Here is a 17,823-nt window from a genome sequence, read left to right as displayed (position 1 = left end):
TAGAAAGTAGATTTTCTTTTGGGGTTTTAGATGCTTTGTCATGCAGCTAAGCAAGTAGGTGTGGCCTTAGGGCAGGGACAGGAGAGGAAAGGTTTGGGAAGCAAGGGGGAGAAAAAAGAATTTTCCACCTACGTTCTCCAGGTTGTAGGGGCCCTGGTGTTATAGCTAGATAGACAAAGGTTTTTTGTTTTGTGTGGTGGTGGTGTTGTTTTGAGTCTCTTCACATAATCCTAGTGTAGTTCTGCAGTTGGGGCCATACTCAGGAAAAAGTGGGAGAGAGAAGAAAAAGAAACAAAATCATAAAATTCATCCCCATAAGGATCAGTTTTCACATTTTTGGCTCCCTCCCCAACCTGCCTATTTTTTATTTTTAGATCATTGTCTCTGTATTCTGTCCAGAGCTTTTAGTGTTAATCAGTGGGAGAAAGAGGCTTAGGTGACCTTCTTTAGTCTTTGTTGCAATCCAAAGCACTAGTTGTTTTGGTTTGTTTTTGTTTTTTTGTTTTGGTTTGTTTTTGTTTTTTTGTTTTGGTTTGTTTTTTTTTTGAAGAGATATTAGCAACCTTGAAACTTTTAATAAAAATAATCTCTAGCAAACTACTAAATGATGATATAGGGGAAGAAAAGAATATATATTTATTAAAAACACTGATGTCTCCTCATTGCCTGTCTCAGACAACTATAATTCTGATCACCCAGAAGCTGTCACTGTACCCTTTCACCATCACTTCCTTGTTTGATGGACCACTCTCTCCTTACTCCTTTCCACCCAGTGGAGAACACCTCTTCCTGAACTCACTAGGAAACTGAAAGAGACATGGAGAGGCAGGGGCAGAGATAAGTGAGTCCTGAGAGCCTTTAGTGAGTGACTGCTCCATGACTGCTCTGTGAGCAGTGGAGCAGGGCACTCCATGCTGCTGATGGATGGGCACCAATAGAAAGTGCATGCCTCATAGTCTCCCCACAGTGGGGTGCCTGCTGCGACCACAGCCATTACTGGAGTTGCTCACCCGTCCACACCATTCCCATCTTGTTCTCCACTCTCAGACACTGAACTGTGATATAAAAGAGTCCTTTTTGTTACATAAGCATGCCAGTTTTTCATTCTCTGACTTTGATGTCAGAGAACAATGAATACCCAAGATATTAGAGTAGTATAAACATTCAGTTACGATAAGAACACGTTATAGGTGGTTAATAGTCTACATGTATTATAACTATGGACTGTATTACAATTTTTACTTTGAATAGACGTATCTATTTTAGAGAATTGAAGAGGGAAAACATAGTTTCTTTTTGTTATTCAGATATTTAGCATTTCTGTTGCTTTTCCTTCATTCATTGTTTCCTCTTGTATCATTTTTCTTAAGCGTAAAGAATTTCCTTTACTGTTTTTTTTAGACCTGGTTTATTGATGATGAATTATCTTATTTGTGCTTCATCTGAAAACTGTTTTACCTTTATTCCTGAAGGGTATTTTTGCTGTTTATAGATTTGTGGTTAGACAGTGCTTTCTTCCATCACTTTGAAAGTATTCTTAGACTGTTTTCTTAGTCTTTGTGATTTCCGATGAGAAATCTACGGTCATTTTAATTGGTGTCCCCCTGTAATAATGGGTTTTTTCTCTCACTACTTTCATTTGTTTCTCTAATACTTTTATTTTTAGCTCTGTGATGATGTGTGTACACATAGTTTTCTCTGGTTTTATCCTCTTTGAGGTTTGCTCCTATAAATTTATGTCCTTCAACTTCAGGAATTTTCAACCATTTCTTCCGTAAATATTTGTGCAAAAATTTTTCATCTGTCCAGGAACTTCAGTGACATGAGTGTTAGACTTTTTGATATTATCTTACAGACTCCTGAGGCCTTGTTCATTTTTTTAAAAATATTTACTCTTTTATTTATTTGGCTGCGTCGGGTCTTAGTTGCGGCATGTGGGATCTTTTGTTGTGGCACACAGACTCAGTAGTTGTGGCACAAGGGCTCTCTAGTTGTGGCACGCGGGCTCTAGAGCACATGGGCTTAGTTGCCCTGCAGCATGTGGGGTCTTAGTTCCCCAACCAGGGATCAAACCCGTGTCCCCAGCATTGGAAGGTGGATTCTTTACCACTGGACCACCAGGGAAGTCCCCCTTGTTCATTTTATTCAACTTTTGTTTCACTATTATTCAGATTGGACACTTTATGTGGATTTATTTTCAAGTTCACTGACACTTTTTTCTGTCATCTTCATTCTTTTATCGAACCCATTCTGCGAACTTTTTACTTTAGATAATTTTTTTCAGTTCTGAAATTTTCCTTTTTTTTTTCCTTTTTTTTTTTGGTAGTTTCTGTTTCTTTGCTGTGAACATCTTTCTTTTCATTCACTTCATATGTATTTACCTTTATCTCTTGGAGCATAGTTAGAAAAGCTTTTAAAAATTTGTTTGATTAATATTTCCAACATCTGAGCTGTTTTGGGGTTGGGATCTGTTGATTGTATTTTCTCTTGAGATTTGGTCACAGGTTCATTACACAGGCATTAAATTATAGCAGTGAGTTGAGACTGACTATTTTTAAAATTGCGTTTAGTTTTTACAAATTTTGGTGTTTCTTCAAAGTTATTATCAAGCAAGGTTAAGAAATGCAAAAAGAAATCAAATTAGGTGATTTTAGATTTAGAAATTGTGAAATAGTAAAATGTGTAGGTAAAAAAAGAGACTGTTATAGCAATTCTGATATACTTCTCATTAAATAGACAAAAAATGGTACTCAAGGAAATTTATGTAACCATAGACAAGTTAGTGTGCAGGCAGAACTAGAATCCAGAGCTTTGATCTCCAGGAAATTTTGGTATTCAAAAATAAAATCTTTGTTCGAAATGAAGTTGAGGGCACAGGTATATTATATGTAGGTCCTTAATGCCTGTATCTTATTCAAAACAAGTACAGTTCTCCCTCAGTATCCACAGGGGATTGGTTCCAGGACATCCCACAGATACCAAAATCCCTTTTATGGAAGTCTCTTATATAAAATGCCATAGTGTTTGCATATAATCTATATACAGTCTCTCCCATATATTTTAAATCATTTCTAGATTATTTATAATACCTATGTCAATGTAAATGCTTGTAAATAGTTGTAAGTACAAGGTAAATGCTGTGTAAGTGGTTGCTGGTGTGTGGCAAATTCCAGTTTGCTTTTTGGAACTTTCTGGAATTTACTTTTTTAATATTTTCAATCTTCAGTTGGTTGAATCTGTTGGAACCCCCAGAAACAGAGGGCCAACTGCTGAAAACATTTGTTTTTAATGAGTAGTGTCAGGAAACTGGATCACATGTGTAACTATTTCTCTTAAATAATGGCATATTAAAAGCATCTTTCTGTGTCAGTAAATGCCACTCTGGTACTACATTGTTTGAAAAATAGACTAGTTTTTAGAGCAGTTTTAAGTTCACAGCAAAATTGAATGGAAGGTATAGAGATTTCCCATATAATGCCCCTACACATGCATTTTCCTTCATTATCAACATCCTCCACCATAGTGGTACTTTTGCTACAATTGGTGAAACCACTTTGACACATCATAATCACCCAAGATCCATAGTTTACATTAAGGTTCACTTAGTATTGTACATTCTCTGGGTTTGGACGAATGTATAACGATATGTGTTCACTGTTACAATATCATACAGAGTAGTTTCACTGTCCTAAAAATCCTCTCTGCCCTGCCTGTTTATCCCTTCCTTCCCCCAACCCACTGATCTTTTTACTATCTCCATAGTTTTGCCTTTTCCACAGTGTCATATAGTTGTAATTATACAATATGTAGCTTTTTCAGACTGGCTTCTTTCACTTAGTAATATTTAAGTTTCTTCTGTATTTTTTCTTGGTTAGAAAGCTCATTTCCTTTTAGTTTGAATAGTATTCCATTGTCTGGATGTACTGTAGTTTATTTACCCCATTCACCTACTGAAGAACATCTTCATTGCTTCCAAGTTTTTGCAATTATGAATAAAGCTGCTGTAAACATTATGTGCATGTTTTTGTATGGGCATAAGTTTTCAGCTCCTCTGGATGAATACTAAAGATCACGGTTGCTGGAACGTATGATAAGAGTATGCTCATCTTATAAATGTACTGCCAAATTGTCTTCCATAGTGGCTGTACCACTTTGTATTCCCACCAGCAGTGAATGAGAGTTCCTGTTGCTCCACATCCTCATCAGCATTTGGTGTTGTCAGTGTTCCAAATTTTGACTACTTTAATAGGTATATAGAATGTACCACTATGAGGTATAATGGTGTCTCATTGTTGTTTTAATTTGCATTTCTCTAATGATATGTGATGTGGGGCACGTTTTCATATGCTTATTTGCCATGCGTTTATCTCTGGTGAAGTATCTTGAAGGTTTTTGTCCTATTTTTAAACTGAGTTGTTCATTTTCTAATTGTTGAATTTTAAGAGTTCTTTGTATATGTTGGATCACAGTGCTTTATAAGCTGTGTGTTTTGCAGATATTTTCTCCCAGTCTACAGCTTGTTTTTCCATTTTCTTGACACTATCTTTTGCAGAGCAGAAGTTTTCATTTTAATTTTAGTGGAGTCTGTCTTATCAAGTCTTTATTTCATGGATTGTGCCTCTGTTGTATCTAAAAACTCATTATGAAACCCAAGGTCATCTGGATTTTCTCCTGTGTTATCTTCTAGAAACTTTATACTTTTGTGCTTTATGTTTAGGTCTGTGATCCATTTTGAGTTGATTTTTGTGAAGGGTGTAAGGTCTGTGTCTAGATTCTTTTTTCACATGTAGATTTCCAGTTGTTCCAGCACTATTTGTTGAAGAGACTAATTTTTCTCCATTGTATTACCTTTGCTCATTTGTCAAAAAATCAACTGGCCATATTATGTGGATCTATATCTGGGCTCTCTATTCTGTCCCACTAATCTATTCTTTCACCAATACCACACTGTGTTGATTATTGTAGCCTATGGTAAGTCTTGAAGTCAGGTAGCTTCAGTCCTCCCATTTTGTTCTTCTCCTTCAGTAATGTCTCTTCTGGATTTTTTGCTTCTCCGTGTAAACTTTAGCATCATTTTATCGATAGTCATAAAATAACTTGCCGGGATTTTGATTGGTATTGCATTGAATCTGTGGATCAAGTCAGGAAGAACTGACACCTTGACTATTGAATCTTCCTATTCATGAATATAGAATATCTCTTCATTTATTTAGTTCTTTAATTTTGTTCATTAGAGATTTTTAGTTTTTCTCATATGGATATTGTATTGTTACATATTTTGTTAGATTGATTCCTAAGTATTTAGTTGTTTTGGGTGCTGATGTAAATGGTTTTTTTTTTTTTTTAATTTCAAATTCTGTTTGTTTGTTGCTGGTATATAGAAGTGACCAACTTTTGTATGTTAACCTGTATCCTACAGCTTTGCTATAATTGCTTATTAGTTCTGGGAGCCTTTTTTGTCAGTTCTTCTGGATTTTCTACTTAGAGGATCATGTCATCTGTGAACACAGAGTTTTATTTCTTCCCAATCTATATACCTTTTATTTCCTTTTTTTGTCTTACTGCATTAGCTTGGACTTGCAATATGATGTTGAAAATCAGTAGTGACGGGAAATCCTTGCCTTGTTCCTGATCTTAGTGAGATAGCTCTGAGTTTCTCATTAAGTGTGATGTTAGCTCTAGGTTTTTTGTAGCTATTTCTCAAATTGAGGAGGTTCCCCAGTATTCCTAGTTTACTGAGAGCTTTTATCATGAATGGGTGTTGGAGCCACTCTGCTACATTTTTATGTAGCTGTGCTTTAGGGTATTTCAAACCTTTCAGTATTATAGACAATATGGTTGACAGACTTGTGGCCAATTCTTACACATATTTGTAATTATTTTCTTAGAATTCAGTTAACAGATAGTCATTGAGTGCAGCCAGGAACCTGATAAAAAGTAATAAGCAAAATAAGATATTCTTCTTTCCTTATAGAACTTGTAGTCTATAAACAGATAATAATTATAATATAGTGTGGTAAGAGAAATTATGGCAAAAGAAATAGATATGCTGTGGAAGCATATATATCACTCACCTAACCAGACTCAGCTAGAGATGAGATTGAGGTTGTCAGGAACATCTTCTAAAAGAAGTTTATAATAAAAGCTTATTTGTTTCCAAATTTCTTAAAGAAAAAATGCTAAGATAAATAGAGGCCTACCTTTGTGAGAGTTTGGTCTATAAGCATGAGATCCTGAGAGAAAAGAAAACCGCTTTTTAAAATTTTCCCATAAGGAATTTAAACTGTTTTTGCAAGCTCTTAAGAAATGTCCTCATGCTGTAGAGGATAGTTTACTCAAAAAGCTGATCAGAAAATCTTATGAATTAGGAGTGGCCTTAAAAGATTATTCATCCTTGGGGACTCCCCTGGCGGCGCAATGGTTAAGACTCCACACTCCCAGTGCAGGGGGCCCAGATGTGATCCCTGGTCAGGGAAGTAGATCCCACAGGCATGCTGCAACTAAGAGTTCACATGCCACAGCTAAGACCTGGTGCAACCAAATAAATAAGTAAATATTAAAAAAAAAAAAAGAAGAAGAAGAGACATGTCTCAGTGTTCCCTGGACAGTGTTTAAAAAAGAAAAATTATTCATCCTACAAAAAATTTACTAATCTTAAAGTTGATAACTTACCCTTACTGAAATTAAGAACTTCTAATCATCAATACCTACCATTAAGTAAGTGGAAAGGCATTAAGTACGGACTGGGAGAAAAATATTTGTGATACCTATGTCACAAAGAACTTGTATCTAGAACATGTAAAGACTTACAAATCAATAGGAACAATAGAAAAAAATAGGGAAAATATTTGAAGAGACCCTTCCCAAAAAAAGACATCCAAATGTCCGTTAATCATATGAAAAATTGCCCAGCATCATTATTCATCTGGGAAATGCAAATTCAAACCACAAAAGGTACACTCTACACCCTCCATAATAGCTAAAACGAAAAAGATGGAATATAGTAAAGTGTTGACAAGGGTATGGAGCAACTGAAATTTTCATATATTACTGGTGGGAGTATAAATTAAATAACCACTTTAGAAGAATGTTTAGTGATATCTGCTAAAGCAGAACATTCACCTACCCTGTGATCCAGGTATTCCACTCCTAGGTACGTGCCAAACAGACTTTTGTTCACTGTTTGCTAAAAGATACATGTACTAGAAAGTTTATACAGTACTATTGGTAGTGGTATAAAACTGATAATGAAATTTGAAAACCCAAATGCCCATCAACAGTAGAATGGATCAATTGTGATGTATTTACACAGTGAAATATTCACAGAAACGAAAATGAGTGTCCTATTATTACATACAATAATATAGAAGAATCTCGTGTATATAACATTAAGATCAAAAACCAAATACACAACAATATATTTTGTATGATTCCAGTTCCATGGAGAGTGAAAACAGGAAAAACAAATCCATGTTGGTAGAAGCCTGGGTGGAGAGAGGGTAAAGAATGGGAGGGAGCATGAGTGGAGCTTCTAGAGTTGACGATAATGTTCTCTTTCTTGATCTGGGTGCTGATTACACAGGGATGTTGGGTTTGTGAAAATATCTAGCTGTGCACTTTTGACGTATTCAACTTCCTTTTTGTTATTTTTTAAAAAATAATATTGGTTTTAACTATTACTGTAAGAAAACTCTGATAAAACTAAAAGCTTTACAATCTTCATTCCACGTGGGTTCGTGCCCCGGTCCGGGAAGATCCCACATGGCGCGGAGCGGCTGGGCCCGTGAGCCATGGCCGCTGAGCCTGCGTGTCCGGAGCCTGTGCTCCGCAACGGGAGAGGCCACAACAGTCCCTTAGCTTAGTTGAAATGTAAATATTTGGGGGAGGGCCCAAAATAATAATATTTTTATTATTATGTCATAATATTGTATACTATGTATATATACTATGTAAATCATTAAAATTTGATTTTGTTAATTATAACTCAACATGGCAAATTAGCGTATCTAACTGGGTGACTAGAGAAGATTTTATTTTTAAATCTAAGTGACTTCTTGTTAAGAAAGGAGAAAGTGAGTAAAAGTATGTTTTTGATTCATTCTTACCCTCAAAGGAGGAACTATAAATAGCTGTTCGTCTTCTTTTCTTATCAAGAGAATATTCTATTTCTGTAGTGTATAGAGATATAACAGACAAACATGGCAATCCATTGTCAATTATTGTTTTTTTAACAGTCAAGTCCATCATCTCCAGATCCAGCTAGTCTTACTACAGAAGATATTAGTACAAACTCCAATGGTCCAAAACCTGCAGAAGTTGTGCTGGATGATGACAGAGAAGACCTTTTTGCAGGTAATTATAAGTACCTTTATTTTTTAAAAAAATAATTGTCAATTATAGCGTATATCCTGTTAGAAAATATTCTCTAAAGCAAAACTGACATTTTGTGTAAAGTATTTGTGGTAGTTCTTGTTACCAACTGAGGAGGGTAGGAAATTTCAGTTACTTTGCTTTGTGAAAAATAAAGACTGTTGAAAGAAGCACGAATGTGATCCTTTCTGGTTTTAAGCATATGAAAATAAGTCACACTAATAATTTGATTATTTTGATCAGTACTTGGACTCAAACTAATGGTTGTGGCATTCATACTTTGAGAAATAGCTTTCATACTTTGAGAAATAGCAAGTGATTATATTTTCTTATTACTTACAAGTTGTCACAAAGCAAAATTAAACTCTGGATTTAAAAATCACTTAATTTAGGGACTTCCCTGGTGGTGCAGTGGTTAAGAATCTGCCTGCCAATGCAGGGGACATGGGTTCGATCCCTGGTCCAGGAGGATCCCACATGCTGTGGAGCATCTAAGCCCGTGCACCACAACTACTGAGCCTGCGCTCTAGAGCCCGCAAGCCACAACTACTGAAGCCTGCATGCCTAGAGCCCATGCTGTCCAACAAGAGAAGCCACCACAATGAGAAGCCCGTGCACCGCGAGAGAGAGTAGCCCCCGCTCTCCACAACTAGAGAAAGCCTGTGCGCAGCAATGAAGACCCAATGCAGCCAAAAGTAAATAAAATAAATAATTTTTTTAAATAAAAAAATAATTTAAAACAATCAATTTATAGTCTGTATATATTTCAAATCTGTTTTAATAAAATGCTTCAGTATTTACCACATGTTCCATTTTGATTGAATTTTAGGTGAGTAAATTGATGGTTCAGGAATTTATTTTTGATACGGAGGCAGGATTTGGCGTAGTCCATTCTACCTTTTAAAAAATTGGACTGTTCAAAGCAGTTATCTGTTTTAAGATTAAAATTTAGGGACAAATTAATGTTTGGATATTAAGAAACAAAATCTTGCTTAGAATTAGTGACACAAATAATTAAAATAGTAAATCTTTGTGTATTTAAGAGCTTAATTTACCTAAACTGGCTTTCATGAGTTAAAACTTAATAATACTTCCTCAGCTTTTATAGTGGTTGAATATTCAAACCATCCTGTATTTTTTTTACAAATTTTTTTTTTTTTTTTTTTTTTGGCCGCGTTGGGTCTTCGTTGCCGCGCGAGGGCTTTCTCTAGTTGTGGCGAGCGGGGGCTACTCCTTGTTGTGGTGCTATGGCTTCTCTTCTTGTGGAGCATGGGCTCTAGGCGCGCGGGCTTCAGTAGTTGCGACACATGGGCCCTAGAGTGCATGGGTTTCAGTAATTGCAGCACACAGGCTCAGTAGTTGTGGTGCGCAGGCTTAGTTGCTCCGCGGCATGTGGGATCTTCCCAGACCAGGGATCGAACCCGTGTCCCCTGCATTGGCAGGTGGATTTTTAAACACTATGCCACCAGGGAAGTCCTGGCAGGCGGATTCTTAAGCACTGCGCCACCAGGGAAGTCCCCTACAAATATGTTTAAAGATACAATCCTCCATCACAGAGGTCCGTATAATTTCCTGCTTGATATAAGAAAAGTTTTCACTGCAGATGAATTCATGTATTTTATGAATTCATGTCAGAAAGTTAAAAATGTGATACCAAATTCCAATCATTTTCCTACCCCCACCCCCCCTTTTTTTGTAGCTACCTTACAACTTAGGGTATGACAGTTAACCGAAGTTGTAATATTCCTTTTTCTTTCCTTTCATGGAATTTTTTCCAGGCAGTCCTTTAAAGTTTTTTCATGGCATTTATGTTTTAATCTGAAAGATGACACAAGTTCTTTCTCTGCTAAGTAGGTGCTAATCTAAAATTGTGCCTATTCCTCTAATAGTAGAGGGTCATACATAGAACACTTGGATTATCCATTTTATTAAAGGATCTTTCACCTTTAAGTCTCAGAATTCTGTTAATGAGTGTGCTGAAACTCTAAAAACAGAACTGTGTTTGTGTGTTTGTGTAAAGAAAGAGGGTTTTCTTGTTACAGTGTGCCCAGCTGATCAAACAGTTTGCCACATGAGGATTATATGGTGATATTTGCCCACTAAGCTTGATTAGAAAAATCTTTTTTTGTGTTTTAGTCTACCTAGTGCAGCCTATGCTAAATATAATGATACAAATATGGTCAATGTCAGTGTTTGGTTTGTCTTTGTTTTTAAGGAGAGACATGGACTAAGCAGTAAAAATAGTTATTTGTTTCTTTTGTTACCTACAGACACTTTTTTATGCTTTATCTTTTATCTTAAACTCAGCTGCATTTCATAATGACATCATTAGGTGTTCTAAGACATGTATCAGAGGAGAAACTATAGGTATTGCTCTAGTGATTTAGCCATTTGGTTTTAAAACCATAAGAAGACTAGATTGTAATTGGTATGTGTGCTCATGTATTTTGGGTAGCATTTCAAATACTATTATGTCAGAAGTGGTATTAGAAAAAGTTCAAGTGTGACTTTTGTTACTGTTACAAGCTTACTTACAGAGTGTTCACCAAATATGAGTGACTACAGAGCCCCTTTCCACCATTACTTACATCCTGCACTAAGCTACACTGAACTTACTAGGAAACTGTCCTAGAAGAATAAGGGAGGGTGAGCAAATTGCCAATATTGACATTGTCCTAGACTTTTAGAACTTGTTTCTGCCAGGGTACTTAGCTTATTTCACTTATGCTTTTCAGCAAATGATACCAAATCTAAGTTTAATGAGTATTTCTTTGTTTAAAAAATTTTCTAGTGTCTGTGGTATGAGTGAAATATTACTTAGCTGACATTGACATAATCAATTTATACTTATCTGCAAAGTATCTCTTCCAAGGAAATGCTAATCTTTGTACTTACGTATGGGGCATTTTATGGAATCTTTAGGTCTGGTTTTAATTCATTTTTGTTAATTTGTAGTATGTTAGATCACTTTTACTAAAATAATAATTTTTCATGGGAAGAATTTAAAGCAAATTGTACATTGGTATGCTGAACCTAAGTCTCTATCCATTTTATTTTCTTTTTAAAAAAATTTTTACTTATTTTTTTATTGAGGTATAGTTGATGTACAATATTGTATAAGTTTCAGGTTATGACATAGTGATTCACAATTTTTAAAGTTTATACTCCATTTATAGTTATAAAATATTGGCTGTATTCCTTGTGCTATACAATATACCCTTGTAGCTTATTTATTTTATGCATAGTAGTTTGTACCTCCTAATCCAAGAGGTAAGATACCACTTCAGGTAAATAACATGTTACTAGTGATATACTTTTTGAGGTATTAAAATGACTCACTGACTATCATTACTACCTTCCCAAACCTCAAGGAATGTAGGAAACTCAGGTTAGAAACGGCTGATCTGATCCTGTTTCCTTTATACTCCTGCCTGCCTTTTCCTGGTAGCATTCTATAAACCAACAGATTATCATTTTGGCCACTGATTGTAATTTTCACTCTTCTTGCTTTGCTTTTAGCTTATGCTGTATGGTTGACTCCTGAACAGTATGAGTTTGAACTGCTATGGCCCACTAATATGCATTTTTTTAAATTAGCAGATACTACAGTACAACTTGATCTGAGGTTGATTGAATCCAAGAATGTGGAACCTCGAATACAGAGGAGCCACATATATGGAGGGCCCAACTATACATTATACTCAGATTTTTGACTGTGTGGAGGGTCGGCAGCCCTAACTCCTTTGTTGTTCAAGGGTCAACTGTATTTCATTTTCGTGAAATGCTTCCCTCATTTTTTTTCTAAACTCATTCAGATCTTCTCAATTCAGTTTCGTAAAATATTCCTCATTTTCCCCAGCCTAAATTATTCTGTCCCACTTCAACGCAAATTATAGCGTTTATTCTTTAGTTCGTACAGCAATTAAATGTCTTGTAATTTTCTTTTTATTGTTCTCTTGGCTGTTATTTTTCTTTTATTATTATTTAACATTCCACATGCTTATGTCTTGTTTTCCCAACTAGATTATAAACTCCCTGAGGGCAGGTATGATATTTTACATTTCTTTATGGTTCTTCATTGCATTTAGCACGTTACATAGCTTGTAGACATTCAGTTTATCGATTTGATTTGTTTTTAAATATATTTAATTATAGATTTTTCAAATGAATGAACACTTTAAATGAAAACCTAAGCACCTATTTGTTTTGCATCATATTTGTGTATTTAGCTAATATCCAGTAATCTTTAGTGGTTAATTACTTTAGATTACTAACATTGGGGACTTTCCATAACAAATTTTTACTCCCAGTTGGGATAGTTCTGGGCAGTTTTCTGCCATGAAATTTGTGTTCATATGTATAAAAGAATAGTAATGTTAGCCTGAATACAAGATTTTGGAAGGTAAGTTACCACAAGTATTAGATATATTACAGATCCAAACACAAACGAATGTGGAATTATCCACGTCATTGCTTTCCTCCTGGCTTTATCCCTACCACTAGTATAGATAATTATGCTGACTTACTGGAATTCTTCCTAAAATCAACAGAGTCACTGTTGGTTTTAAAGTTTTGATAAACAATTAAGGAAGGATTCATAAATTATTTATAACAGTTATTTTAAGATAATATTTTGATACTGTGGATCATATAAAATATTTTTCATAATTTATTGACTGCTCTGTAGACTATTGGGAGTTTGTTACCAGTGTCCTCAACTAACTTGTTTAATTTTTATCTAGAAGCTACAGAAGAAGTTTCTCTGGACAGTCCAGAAAGGGAACCTATACTCTCCTCAGAACCTTCTCCTGCAGTCACACCTGTGACCCCCACGACACTCATTGCTCCCAGAATTGAATCAAAGAGTATGTCTGCTCCTGTGATCTTTGACAGATCCAGGGAGGAGGTATGGAAAAATGTTTATATTCTAAGTTAATATGTAAATAATACATTTTTTGTCCCCCACCCAACATTTCTTTACTGTTAGTCATTTGTAATCAAAGCCTTTTAGAAATGTTTGGAAAAGAACACTGAACTAAAGAGGTCAGGTGATTTGGCTTCTAATTTTATCCCACCCCTTTTTCATCCAGTAACTTGGGCACATCACTTTCCTTCTCAAGTCAAGCAGTTTGTCATTTGTGATCTCATGATGGTAATGTGTGCCTCTCAGTGTTCCTCTCTTGGTCAAATAAGGTAATGTCTGAAAGTACTTTGAAAACTTAATCACAATAAAGTGGTATCTTGAGTAATTTTATTTGATAGAAGTATGTAATAAATGTTAATGGTTATGTCGGCAGAGTAAGAGATGTGAGTGGAGAGGAAGCATGAGGACCTTCTAAGGTGTAATGATGGTGTTTTTTCTTAATCTACATTCTGGTTACGAAGATGTGTTTACTTTGTAAAAATTATTGAGCTCTTTACCTAGGATTTATATACTTTATGTGTGTTACAGTTCAAATAAGACTTACTTTTAAAAAATCTGTACAGGAGGGCAACTTTGAAAAAAATTATCATTAGAAAAACATCCTTTTTTTTTGGTAGCCTTAGACTATTAATATTGCTTTTAAAATTTGCAAGATTTAAGTTTCTGTGTTTTCTTCTTGAAAGTAAAAAAACTTTCCCTCAGAACTTCTATTAATAAGGATTGCTTATTTATAATGGATAAAAATGCTTCTCTGTAGTCCCGTAGGTTTATCATTTTTCCTACTTTTTTTTTTTTTTTTTTTTTTTTTGAGGTATGTGGGCCTCTCACTGTTGTGGCCTCTCCCATTGCGGAGCACAGGCTCCGGACGCGCAGGCTCAACGGCCATGGCTCACGGGCCCAGCCGCTCCGCGGCATGTGGGATCTTCCCGGACCGGAGCACGAACCCGTGTCCCCTGCATCGGCAGGCGGACTCTCAACCACTGCGCCACCAGGGAAGCCCTCATTTTTCCTACTTTTTTCAGTGAGCTTTATAGTGCTTTCATTGGCTTCAAGAAGAACATGTGTTTACTAGGTAATTGGTGAAATCATGATGCTCAAGTTGCTTATAATTCCTGCAAGTATGTAGGGTTCTACTGGCAAAAGTAATGGCTACCTCCTGGTTTTTAAAGAGGAGAGATACAACCTTTAAAAATACTAATATTAAAAAAAATCGAGGAATTAATTATTTTCATAATCTGAATCTGAAGATTGAGTATATAGAACAAAAACATTCCACAATATTCCTACAGAAGACTACAACGTTTTCTCTACATCTGAGGAGTTGGAGGAAAACAAGGTTTTCTGTTCCTTCTCCCAGTGATCCTTTTCCTGTTGTCTTTGTGTGTGTGTATCTTTTACATAGTTAGGAAATGTGAAAGCTTTTATTGTTTTTCATAAATGGAGTGCTGAGTGACTTTTCAAATTGATGTGACAGTGACCCTAATAAAAGATAGATGGTAAAAATTATAGTTATTAGTATTATGACAATAATATAAACTGGAATCTTTAATAAGAAAAAAATTTTTTCTAGATTGAAGAAGAAGCAAATGGAGATGTTTTTGATATAGAAATTGGTGTATCAGATCCAGAGAAAGTTGGTAAGTTAATATTTATTATATTTTGTACTTGCTTCTTTTTGATAATTAGCTTGGTTGTTAATGTGCTATTTTTCTTAACTAAATGCATTGTTACAGTATTAAAATGGTGCTTTTATTTTTAAACTCGTGGCAGCTTGTTTTGTTTTTTCCCCAGTTTTATTGAGGTATAATTGACAAAAATTGTGTGTATTTAGGATGTACAATGTGATGACTTAATATATGTTATAAAATGATTACTACAATCAAGTTAGTGTATTACCTCATATAGTTACCTTGTGTGTGTGCATGTGGTTAAGCTTATGATTTTTAATAGTTTGACTTTTCTTGTAGGTGATGGCATGAATGCTTACATGGCTTATAGAGTAACAACAAAGGTAAGTCTTTTGCTCCTTTAAAAAAATATTGAGCCCTCACCATGTGTAGTATGAGGATACTACAGTGATTAAGGTGTAAGTGATCACTGTCTTTACAAAGGTTATCATCCAGTAAAAGTTAAATATAAATAGCTACAATGAGTTCTGAGTGGTTTGGTAGGTAAAGTATTCTGGGAGAGTATGCGGGAAGGGATCTAATCTAGGCAAAGGTAGGAGAAGTGATTTGGGTGGGAGAGGGGCAAAGGGATTTGCTTGTGTAAAAGCCAGAAATCAAAAAAGCATTGTTCGGGCTTCCCTGGTGGCGCAGTGGTTGAGAGTCCGCCTGCCGATGCAGGAGACACGGGTTCGTGCCCCGGTCCGGGAAGATCCCACATGCCGCGGAGCGGCTGGGCCCGTAAGCCATGGCCGCTGAGCCTGTGCGTCCGGAGCCTGTGCTCCGCAATAGGAGAGGCCACAACAGTGAGAGGCCCGCATACCGCAAAAAAAAAAAAAAAAAAAGCAAAGCATTGTTCTTTCTAGGATCTGCAGGACGTGGTGCCAGATTAAATTGTTTGGCAGTAAGCCTTCCTATATTATGAACAGCCACATTAGGAATTTGGCCTTCATCCTTAGTATATATAATGGAGAGCCATTGAAGAGATTCAAACAAGAATGTGGTACAATTGATTTTTGTTCTAGAAAGCTCTCTCTGACTCAGTATGGATTGGGAGGATCAAAGTAAAGGTCAGGATTTCGAGTTAAGAGGCGGTTGCAATCCTTAAAGGGATTGTAGGCCTTCAAATCTTAAAGAGAGAGGATCTGAAACAGTCCTAGCTGTGAGAAGTGATTCTTAATACTAAGGAATTAGTTCTAGGGATGAGTGAAATAAATGTCTTCTTGTGATGTATAGGAGGTAGAATCAGTAGGGCTTGGATGTAAGGAGTGAGGAAGGGGGGGATGCCTAAGTGTGTGTGTGTGTGTTTTTAATCTTTATTGGAGTATAATTGCTTTACAATGTTGTGTTAGTTTCTGTTGTACAACAAAGTAAATCAGCTGTAAGTATACATATATCCCCATATTCCCTCCCTCTTGAGACTCCCTCCCATGCCTAAGTTTTTGTCTAGAGGAACTTTGTGGTTGTTGGAGTGATCCTGGAGAAGAGGCAACACAAGGGGAGGAACACAGTGTGGAGTCAGATTTGTTCATTCATTGAACAGATCCTTATTTATTAAATACCTTGGGGTCAGGCTCTTTTCCAAGGACTACAGTATAGTAGTAAACAACACAAAGAAATGCCCTTCACTCATGGAACTCTTATGTTCGAGCAGGGAACAATATGGTGAAATTGAGGTGGCAGTGAGATTTAAGTGGAGGTTTCCCTTGGGCTATGTATTATTGGACTGGAGCTCAGAGGAGATCTGGGCCAGAGGTAAAGATTTAAGAATCATTAGCATAAATACAGGTAGAGTCAATGAGATGAGTTAAGGGTAGAATAAAGCAAACATTTTCTGTCCTCTTAAGTTTCTGTTAAAAAAAAAAAATCTATGATTTGGGTTTTTTTCAGTTGTTAGAAATCTTTACATCACATTAGTTAGCTACTCTGCATTTTTTTAAGAGTAGATCAGTGTGTGTGATATGTATATATGCATGTTCACAATTATGTATTACATTAACTTCTAAAAAATTGTTTAGTATTCAAAATTTGAAATACCTTTTCTTCACTTGTAGACTTCTCTTTCCATGTTCAGTAAGAGTGAATTTTCAGTTAAAAGAAGATTTAGTGACTTTCTCGGTTTGCATAGCAAGTTAGCAAGCAAGTATTTACATGTCGGTTATATTGTGCCACCAGCTCCAGAAAAGAGTATAGTAGGTAAGTATGAGTTTTTAAAAATTTACTGTTGTTACTCTTACTAGTTCAGTTTTAACTGTATAGATGTGTATATTCCATGATCATTCACTATCATGATATCTCAATATCTAGAAATACTGAATTTAAGTATTCTGTTTATGATAGTCATTCATCAACTGAAGAGTGTATAGCTAAGTTTTATTTTCTAACACTTGAGGATTTGATTTGTATAATGTAATGATGTTAAATATTTGACAAGGTGAAAGCAACTAAAAACCCTTTTAGGGTCATTAGAGTATCTTATTACTGAGTAACACTTAGAGAATATTCAATATTATTAGTATATTAACATTTTTCTAAGGGTTTGGAGGTGTTTTGTGCTTAGCTATACATTGTACAAAAAGATTTGATCTAGCCTTGCTCACACAGGAGCTATTTAAACTCATCTTAGTTTATTACGTACTTCAATTTAACATTTAAAAACATTTCTACTTTTACAGGTAATAAAGGCTTACTTAGTTAAGAATATGCATAATATTACAAAAGAGGAGGAGAACCTCCATTTTCCCACCATTAAAAAACATGTCATGTCTTAAAATTTTGTAGTACATTTTCCAAGCTTTTCAGTCATAGGTTTTTATTTATCTCTATTTTTTTATATACATGATTATTCTGAAAAATATTCAAAAT

The 17,823-nt window shown here is 35.5% G+C and overlaps 1 protein-coding gene across 1 annotated transcript in view; it reads left to right on the top strand.

Annotated features, from left to right (window-relative positions):
- Positions 1 to 17,823, top strand: part of SNX2 (sorting nexin 2) — a gene marked incomplete at its 5' end in the record, with an annotated part of 56,536 nt that overhangs the window by 15,318 nt on the left and 23,395 nt on the right. The window contains 5 exons of the mRNA XM_079703174.1: positions 8,235 to 8,352; positions 13,113 to 13,276; positions 14,865 to 14,931; positions 15,262 to 15,305; positions 17,013 to 17,154. Coding sequence (XP_079559300.1) covers positions 8,235 to 8,352; positions 13,113 to 13,276; positions 14,865 to 14,931; positions 15,262 to 15,305; positions 17,013 to 17,154 — 535 coding nt within the window. The remainder of the gene's footprint in view (positions 1 to 8,234; positions 8,353 to 13,112; positions 13,277 to 14,864; positions 14,932 to 15,261; positions 15,306 to 17,012; positions 17,155 to 17,823) is intronic.

The sequence above is a fragment of the Hyperoodon ampullatus genome (assembly GCF_949752795.1).
Source record: "Hyperoodon ampullatus genome assembly, chromosome: 4".
Lineage (NCBI taxonomy): Eukaryota > Metazoa > Chordata > Mammalia > Artiodactyla > Ziphiidae > Hyperoodon > Hyperoodon ampullatus.
Note: the sequence above shows the minus strand (reverse complement) of the source record. Positions and strands in the feature narration are given on the sequence as shown.